The 9935-nt window shown below is 39.8% G+C and overlaps 1 protein-coding gene across 5 annotated transcripts in view; it reads left to right on the plus strand.

Annotated features, from left to right (window-relative positions):
- aspscr1 (ASPSCR1 tether for SLC2A4, UBX domain containing) overlaps positions 1–7711 on the plus strand; it is an 87468-nt gene extending 79757 nt beyond the window's left edge. For all 5 annotated transcript variants that reach the window (XM_048252426.1, XM_048252427.1, XM_048252428.1 and 2 more), the window contains 2 exons: positions 3274–3449; positions 7530–7711. In XM_048252426.1, the coding sequence (XP_048108383.1) occupies positions 3274–3449; positions 7530–7540 (187 nt within the window). In that variant the 3' untranslated portion in view covers positions 7541–7711. The remainder of the gene's footprint in view (positions 1–3273; positions 3450–7529) is intronic.
- Positions 7712–9935: the final 2224 nt, after the last annotated feature.

Genomic DNA, 9935 nt, shown 5'->3' on the forward strand with positions numbered 1-9935 from the left:
TGACTTCTTTTAAGCTGTCAGAGGTGGGAAGGTGTGATTTGCTGGGGGCAGGGCCGATTAACTGGGCACAAATGTCTAATGGCCCCCCTTCCCCCAACGTGAATCGAGTGGTTAGTTAATAGGCCTATCGTGAAGATTTTTCCTGCCAGCACGAGCGCATCTGTGAGGCCAAGCCTCACCAAGTAGCTCGTTTGTTTACAACTAACATTCCATTTAATTAAACTGCTTTATAGGCTATGCCGAAATAGTTTTCAACATAGTGTCGGGTGAATTGAAATGTTCTCAAAGTAGCCTTATGGCTGAAAGCTGTTTAGGATCCCCCCCGTCAAGCAATATAACCATACAAACGCGCTTCCTGAACTCATTGTAAAAAAAAGGAGTAATTTTGGCTTTGTCAGAACTGAAGAGCTGTGGACGGCACGGCACGGTATGCCCAATGAAAATAAATTAACACAACGCAACACAACACAGATCCCGCTTCTCTCGCGTCAATCACTGACAGTAACCTAGAATAAATGCATGGGGAAAAACACTTCCCCATGACAACATCGTAAAACACTGAAAGTTAATATTTTGTCACTAGCAACATACACCTGTCCTTTGTTAAATGTATTATGTTCCAAGTAGCCTATGTGTAATTCTGCTTCATAAAGTTGAACAAATACATTTGCTTATTTCACAGAAAAATATAAATAGCCAGTTAGGGTCTACAGTGCAGAGTTGGTAAGTTATGGTTGGCCAACTTGCAGTGAACATACAAACTGGGAAATTCTTTCTCTTGTAGCTGAGTAGCCTCAGGTGCGCACGTAGACATAAGGCCGAACATGCAAGCGCCAATGAATCGTGCTCTCACGACAATCAATGGTTAAACTTAAATAGGTTAACATCACTCTAAGTTAAGCCTTCAAGCAAGGAAAACGATGATTTGAAGACATCTGTTTCGTTGGAAGGGCAAGGGGGGGCAACAGGGCAACACAGAGACAGGCCCGATGGCAGGGCTGTTATGAGAGTATTAAAATATGGGATATTCTACGGGAAAACATTAAAACGGCAAGACAGCGGGGGAAAGTTAAAATATGTGATAAACAGGAAAAAGTTGGCATGCATTGTTTCGGTCCCCGTGCACAGGGATTATTTGTCATATTATTAATCACATATGATTATTTGTGAAATTGTGCAAACAGGCGCAACACATTTGAAAAGGAAGGACTGGTAGCATGCAAGCTCACGGGAAAGATTGATTTAAGAACGTTATCACAGTGTGTGGCTGTGGCGCAGGCGGAAGACAGCGACAATTGGCAGGGGAAGGTCATGTCTTTTTTAACAATTCTGTCGGAGGGTCATTGAACAATTTCTAGCAGGCAAGAGAGGGTCATGCAACTTGCAACTGAAGCACTCAAAATTCCTCCGGTGGCCCCTTCAATAAATAACGAACAGTCCCTAGATTGCTGCTGGGCTATATGTCTTGGTTCATGTCTGTCATTGCCGTCAAACGCATAGCCTATCTCGCGGTTGCATCCATTACAAACAAGCATGCAGGGCAGGCATATTTCTGGCTATTAAATTATTTCTAAACCAGTCTGCTAAAGTCTGTAGTGAAGTCTGTGTAGGGTTTTCCAGGCTCCATTTCTTTTTACGAGACACCCTGCTCACTTTAGCCATCTACCGGTTGTTTGGGTTGTTGCAGCGTCTCACTGGAAAAATACAAATTAAAGTCACGTGATACCGCGTGATCCCACGCGCGGACCGCGAGTGAAGCTGGCCAAGTCGAAGCACTGCCCACTGTACATTGTTGCCTTGACTGCTGTGCTGAAATATTAAATGTTATTTGTTTGGCCTTTTCCTACTTAGATTTTGTAAAATATATAGTAGCCAAATATATCAATATCATTGGTATTATCTTTGTACTATTGTGTGTATGTGTCTTTGTGTGTGTGTGTGTGCCTATCTCTGTGTGTGTGTGTGTGTGTGTGTCTCTCTCTCTCTCTCTCTCTCTGTGTGTGTGTGTTGGTGTGTGTGTGTGTCTGTGTGTTTGTGTGTCTCTCTCTCATTCTCTCTCTCTCTGTGTTGGTGTGTGTGTGTTTCTGTGTGTGTGTGTGTGTTTCTGTGTGTGTGTGTGTGTGTGTGTCTCTGTCTCTCTCTCTCTGTTTGTGTGTGTGTGTGTGTGTGTGTGTGTGCTATGGAGTTCCCAGTGCCAAGGCTTTTCCCCCGTGCCTCCTATACAGAACATTCAGTTTGTAGCCTTAGAAAGTCACAAACGTTTAGCTGAAGTAAACCTATATGACCGTTTTCAATTAGGCCAGCTGAGTTTGCCAAATACTAGCTAGGCCAACAAAAATAGAATTGGCTTTGTTACACCAGAACTTAAAGAAGAATTTTATCTTAACGAAACACAAATGACTGAGTAGATCACATTACACTGAGGTAGTTTAATGTAAGTTGCCATACGCCCTTTGGTGCGTAATAGGCTACTACAGGAAAATCCCTGATACTCGTGAAACGATGCAAAAACTTCTTAACAAACTAAATTTTTTCCTCCAGGGCTCAATGTTCCATCAGTTAGCGTCCACAAAGTTAATCAAGCCGTTCAAACGTAACTTCAGTACCAAATTTAAACAAGATCTTCCTCAAAAACGTTTGGCTGTGTGAGTGAGAAACCAATGGTGCCGAGTGCGGGAAAAGTTGAGGACAGAAGACGTTCACTGTGCTTTCTGTAGAAGTGTAAGCCTACAGTACATAAACACGTTTCTTATTCAATAGCACTATTGTTTTATGTCTTCATTCAGAGCTCATGACAGCCAGTCAGCCTTTGCGAACACTTTCACAACTCTTATGATTACAATGAATTATGAGTAGCCTAAAATACACATTGATATGCTGTTCTTATCAATGAAGACCTCATTTTTGGTTGGTTATTACATAATGCACCATATTATTACATATTCATCCATTTTTTTCACGACACCCGCATTTTGTAATAACAACCACAAGTAATAACTTATTACATAATGCAGCAAAATGTATTAAATATTGCGTTCAGGCAGTTTATTACATAATGCAGCAAATTATTACAAAATGCGGCAGTTATTACATAATTATGTGAAAATGTATTACATTTTGTCGAGTTATTACATAATGCGGTGTTATTACATAATGCGTTGTTACAATGCTAGTCATGTTTTTTGGCAATTATGGCAGGCCAGGTTGTCTGTATTGTTACCTTGTTTTCGTCTTGATAGGATTTGCCTCATTCTATCTCCCTCCCCCTCTCAGCTGCATCTCCAAGTCTTCAGTGCCACCTTCAGGCTTGATAACCTCTCAGGACTCCTGTCCTCTGCCTGCAATGTCCAGTGCAGCCACCAGTCATCAGGAAACTGAGCTCCTTCCTCAGGCACCAAGGCCAGTCGTGACTGATCCCACCAAAATACCAAAGTGGCTCAAGCTGCCAGGTACATAACACAATATGTACAACACATTTACAGCATAGCCAAATCAATGATACCAAATGGTATGGTCCACACTTCTGTATGAACTATGAACTACATTTTTTAGAGAGAAGACTTGTTGCTTGGGCTTGAGTTGAGTCTCCTCTTGTAAGGAAGATCATCAAGTGGCTTTACAAAATGTTACCTAGTTGGCTGGCTGTGAACAAACAGAAACGGACAGTATTGCTTGCTAGGGACTAAAAACAATGATTTTCATTTCTGTTTGTTGTGAGCAAAAATATTATTTTTATTTTCCCGTTCCAGTGTTCCAAGCATTATAGAACATAGTTAATAACGTTCATTTAAAAATTACATTGCAAATTGTTTTTTGTTAGGTGGCATGATAGCCTTAGCTTTTTCTTTTTACATACACGACAATCCAGACTATTTTCATTTGTAGTCTCCGTACCAAGTGCTACTGGAGCAGGGGCGTCTCCCTCTATCTTCAAGAAACTCTTAAAGACCCAACTCTTCCGAGAGTAGCCTACCTAGCCCTTTCTTTCTACTGCAATATCCTTCGACCTCACTTTAATTAGAACTTTTCGGAAACTTCTGCACTTGAATTCCTTGAATTTCCCCTGGGGATCAATAAAGTATCTATCTATCTATCTACTTTTATAGTAGTAGTATTTTTGTCACCCAAGGTCTTCTATGCAATTTAGCTTGAATGCTATTCCTAATGTCGCTTTGGATAAAAGTGTTTGCTAAATGAATTAATGTAAATGCAAAGTAAGGTTGCTCAAAGGATTCTCATTCATGGCACACACACTCAAGAAAGTTGTGCCACCATAGGGTGTGCCACTAACATCTATTGGTGTAAACAAAACTTAATGAGAGCAACTGGAGCATGGAACATACATGTACATACATTTACATGAACATAGAACCTAATTGATTTATGTCTCAATCAGAATAAAAATGGTTCATGTTAACTTTTGATCGATATGAATCTGCCCCATCTGATTGGAATTTCAGTCAAATGGACAGAAGTAGTGTATTCCATTCCTTATCTGATTGAACAGCCATGTATGATTGCTTCTTGGTCAGGGTATATGCAGGAATCATAGAGTTGAATTTACTACTTTTTACTACCTTTTTTACTAGCTCCACAATATTTTTTACTACCAACACGACATCAAGCAGCAGCCCTTTTTTTTTGGGGGGGGGGGGGTTATGCAAAGCGCCACTTAGCCTACTACTTGCTAGCTGCTAGTACACTAACAATTTCTAATTGTGATCATTAAGTTTTGTGATTGTCAACAACAATGTTTTTTTGTAGTGTTGAGTTGAGTTTCAGTTGTCCTTAGCCCTAATAAGGTGAATAATAACCTTAACCTTGGCACTTCTTAAAAACAAATGACACTTAAAACCAAACATGTGTGGTCAAAAATGAAGAACAAACACCACCGACTAATTATTATAGGCTAAATTATAGGCCAAATAATGAACAATGACTGTGGAATCAGGTAGGTTACAGAGTTTGTTCTCTTTTCCCCCCTAACACCACCTGTCACTAGCTAGATGCTTTCAAATTTAACATGGTTTAAACTCGTATGTTGCAGTATACGTTTTCTGTCACTGCAATAAAACTAGCCTATTTGAAATATTTTGTAGGTCTGCTGTTCCTTTTATGAGAACAATTTAACTGACTGATCAAGTTTTCATAGGCTATTGAATGCTTTAAATGTGAATGCCATAAACTTACCGGTAATTCACCATTAACTACATTATTGGTTCTTCACGCAGTTGTTATCTAAATGCAGTGTTTTGTAGGCTATTCAAAGCATTTCAATCAGTTGTGGTGTAGGCCTATGTCTTGAGTGATCGCTGTCCCTTTAAATGTCTGGGACTTTAAATTACGTTTGAACTCCATGCTTTTTTTGTTGATCGACAATAAATGACACACGCACTTGCGTGGTTAAAGGTGAATTGTTTTCACTCATTTTCTTGCAATTCCCACATAACATTAGATACAACAGTAGGTCTAGGTTACATTTAAAAAAATGTTGTCGATTACTATGTCAGTGACTAGTTCGAACTTTGTTACTGATGGGCTAGGTGGAATAATTTCATTATTGCACGGTTCTGGATGATCAGAGTCAGATGGCAGCGCCACTGTCAGCTGAACGAAAGCTTACACACTAGTCAAGTCCACAGTTGTTAAAACTTCCAGCTGAAGTAGCCTAGTGCGAACTGAGAGAGTTGCCTCCTAACGGAGTGAGTGTAGCCTATATTTTCTTAGCTGCTAGAGTGATAGGCTAGCCTACATCTACCGCTCATTTGCTACATTAACAAATATTATCAGATGAGTGATAGAAGCACCGGGCATTTGACCAGCAGGCCCATATGATAAACACGCTGCTCTGGTTCCTCTGGTAGCCTGCGGTAGGGCCTAGATGACGTGAAAAAAAGAGTCGCCAAAAAGCATCCCTGCATCCCCGCCCGAAAAAACTCTTTGGATCTGCACGATTCACAACCACAGAACTCTATGAGCCCGTTTACGGAGAGCCGGATCACTCCCTATTAACTCCATTGTACCTGCAATATGTTGCAGTTCTGCTAGGGGCGATCACGAATAAGTGCAAAAACAATGGGGGTCTATGGAGCTAGACGGCTAAATTTGTCTCTTTCACCTGGTTGTCGTTGAGAAATTGAAGATTTGATTGTGGTTTCTGCAAGCTCAATATGGATTATAGGTCAAAAGTTGAATGAACGAGTAGTCACGTCCTTTCGATTTCTTACAGGTTGGGTCGTTGTTGCCACACTAACACACTAGCTTTCTGCTAATGAATGACGTCATTGACACTGTTGAAAGGCTTTTTAGAACAAATAAGTGACTCAAAAAATATAATACTCAGCGGTTTGTATTTTCTCTGCCCCCTCTTTTGACTGCAACATTCGAATTTCTGGGCAAAAAATTATATCCCGAGAAAAGTGGATTTGAGGGGTACAGCTCCATAGGCCTCCATTCATTCTGCACTTATTTGTGAGCGCCCTCATGTGGAACCAGAAAAGGAACTGCAACCAGTTCAGAATCCGGAAGTTTCCCGAGAGTGGCGGTTCTCCCCTTATTAGACATTCTCTGACTCTACACAGTTTACTTTTACGTCATTGCTATCAACTCCGACTGACTCAGGTCCTGCACGTATATATTTTTTAATTAGGTAAGATGAAGTTAAAACATGACACAAATATTAAGCAAAAAATGTAAACTCATTATATATTGAGGTGGTGATGAAAAATTTACTACCAAGTCAAATTGCATTTATTACCTTTTACTACCTTTCAAGGGCCTTAATTTTGGTAGATTCTATTTACTACCTTTTACTACCGCGCGGACACCCTGTTGGTGGAAGTTTTGCTCATGCTCATTACTCTTGTAACATGACGAGATATGCATGAAGCCATGCATGAAAAGATATTGCTCTTCAAATCAAAATATGCTTTTCAGTCCTCACTGCACGACCAGTAAAAAGGATGCTTTTCTTTGTGATTGGTTCCTGTCTGTCAATGTGAGCTCACGCCTACATCATCTGGGCTTGATTCAAGATGGTGTCTTAAATTTAGCAATCAACCTACATGTGGAAAAAGCATAATTTGGGTACAATTCTGACAATCTTTTGTACAGTACCTGCTTTTTTAGTAGTAATGTGTTAGTAATGTTAGTCTGTTTATATTTGCTTTCACTCTTGGAAGTTGGGCTAATGAGAGAGCAACATATCCTTTCTACTTTGCTCATTAAAAGACTGGAAGACTTCTGTAAGATATGTTGAATGCTGTTTATTTATTCATTACAGTAGATGTTGGTTAAAGTTAGCTAACGTAAGGAGCTACATTGCTAGCATAAATGGGCCATTATCTTACCTTAGGCACCTGAATTCATTCTGGAAAACCTACACATATGGGGAAATAATTACAAGCCTTTTTAAATGAAATATGGAAAGCCCATGTTCATTGTAAATACATTAAAATATCAGGGTCAGTATTTGTTTGAGACCGATGGATACAATTTTTGTACTAATTTTTCACATTACTTTTTCTCAGGTAAAAAATAAACACCTCAACTATGGTCACCAACTGAAGATGTTTGAAAAGAAGGATTTTTTGTCAAATTCCAGTCAAATTACCAAATTCCCAGTCATGAATTTTGTGCCATTGCATCTCACAGGCCACCTAGATCAAAAATGTATTGGTATGATGAATAAAAATTAATCTTGGCAGTTGAATGTTCTTTGTGTTTCTGTGGTGTTTGTGTTTGTTCTGTTTGTTGTTAACATGAGTATGATATTCTTGTTAAAATCTGTGCATACTAAAGCCAATCTGAATTTGTTTAGAGAAGCACTTTCTCTTGCTGATATGGGTCATGTTAATAGTAATATTTAGTAGTAATGTTCACAGAATTGCAAGTCTGTCAGAGCAACACTTGGACCAGGCAGGCGCTCCTTATATGGAATATAGACGTCTCTCGCATTTGCAACAGCTCAACATGGTTCCCTGTTAAATCCCAATATGAAAATGCTCATTAGCCAACTACTATATTCTTACTACATCAAATGTTAATGTAGCCTAACACTGAGTCTCAATCTTCAACTAGCATTAACGTCAGTGATTTTTGCACAGTGATCTCCTCCATAGCAAAATTATAACAAGTCCCTTTTGATTGCTTCTGGAGGAAATGAAATCCTTTATCAACCAAAACGTCCTCAAAGCCTGCTTTGATATACTGCCAGCTGCCATTCTCCATAATGTATTTCTAATCAAGTCTGGTATGTTTGTCCGAGTTTCACACGGTAACAATGGGGGGCGGGGCTTAGCGACAGGGCAATTGACCAAATAGCGAACAACAAATATGAGTGTGTGAAATCCTGAAATTTACCCACACACAAATGTATCATTGTGAATGATTTGGGAGCTTCAGCTTGTCACCCTAAAATTCACCATAATGCAGGAAATCACATCTACATAATTCAAAATTTTACGTCATGATAGCATTGTTTTCGGAAAAAAGTTTATTTCGCAGCCGTAAAGTGAGTTACGAGGTTATGACTCCAATCACACAATGTGTTGTATTTCTCCGAAAATAGAAAAGTTTCATATAAAGGCTTAAAATGCTTCAGATGTAACGTTATTTGATGTCAAAGTAACGCCAAAATGAAAGGGGTACAATGGAATGCTAGCTGGAAGTGGTCGACACCTAGCCTCAGAGCCGCCCATAGTGTCTACACTCTCCAAAACGTTCGCCTACCCCCTTGGTTTCAGCAAGGGGGCAGGCAAACATTCAGAGAGCGTAGACACTATAGCGGATCTGAGGCTAAATAGTAGACCAGTTTCACCTAGCCATCCCATTGAACCCCATTCAATTTGGCGCCACTTTTGACATCAAATAACGTTACTGCTGAAGCATTTTAAGCCTTTATACAGTATGAACTTTTTCTATTTTCGGAGTAATACAACATTGTGTGATTGGCTTCATAATCTCGTAACTGACTTACTGGCTGAGTAATAAACTTTTATCCGAAATCAATGCTAACGTGACGTAATTTACATATAATGAGCATGCGACCAGAGCGGGTTAAAGTGTCGCACAGGAGCAAAATAACCGTATTCTCTGGATAAGAACGAAAGCATCGGACCTCAACATTTCAGCGAAGTTTTGATGGATTGACAGTAAGCTATGAATGTGGCGAGTGCTGTTTATATGAAATCACATTTATCTACGAACAGAACATTTAAGAAAAGTAAATGTAGACGTGGTGGTAAAGTAAGGGCCTACATTAACCCAATCTCTTAGTGCAGCTATCACATAAGTTACACGAGTCAGACTACGTGCCTATGTTACATCTATGTCCCCTGAGCCTGCGCAGAAAGCCTCGTCGACCAATAGGAAACGGTTGAAATTTGCTTTACCCGTCTCGACTTACGTCTACATGATGACTCTATCCATATCTTTTGGTGCATTCATGGCACCTGGGAATGACAAGGACCGCCCTGTACTTTGTTTTTCCCACAGCAAGTGTTCATGTGCTTTGCATTCGGAATGTTTGACAACACGGATGCCACAACAAAGGTTACAACATACGCTCACTAATCCTAAATAAACAACTATTTGCTTAAAATATAGTGTAAGATGTTTGTGAAAGATAGATATGCAGCGTTCAAGTGACAAAAGCGGCAAATTCCCAAGTTCACATTAAAACTGTTGGACATGAAAGGCCACATGGACTACAAACGAACTACAACGTGACGACAAAAGTGATGACGAGCCCCTAACTGGGCAACTCTGTTAGCAAAATCTAGCCCCAGTTTCCGACCTCTGACTCACACATTACATGACGTGAATGATGCGGAATGATGATGTTTTCACTGGGAAAAAGGTTTTTCCGATGCCCATGAATGCTAGGTTTTACCGTCTATGGGTTTCAGTCCGTTGCTTAATATCAAATGTTTCTC

The sequence above is a fragment of the Alosa alosa genome, chromosome 9 (assembly GCF_017589495.1).
Source record: "Alosa alosa isolate M-15738 ecotype Scorff River chromosome 9, AALO_Geno_1.1, whole genome shotgun sequence".
NCBI lineage: Eukaryota > Metazoa > Chordata > Actinopteri > Clupeiformes > Clupeidae > Alosa > Alosa alosa.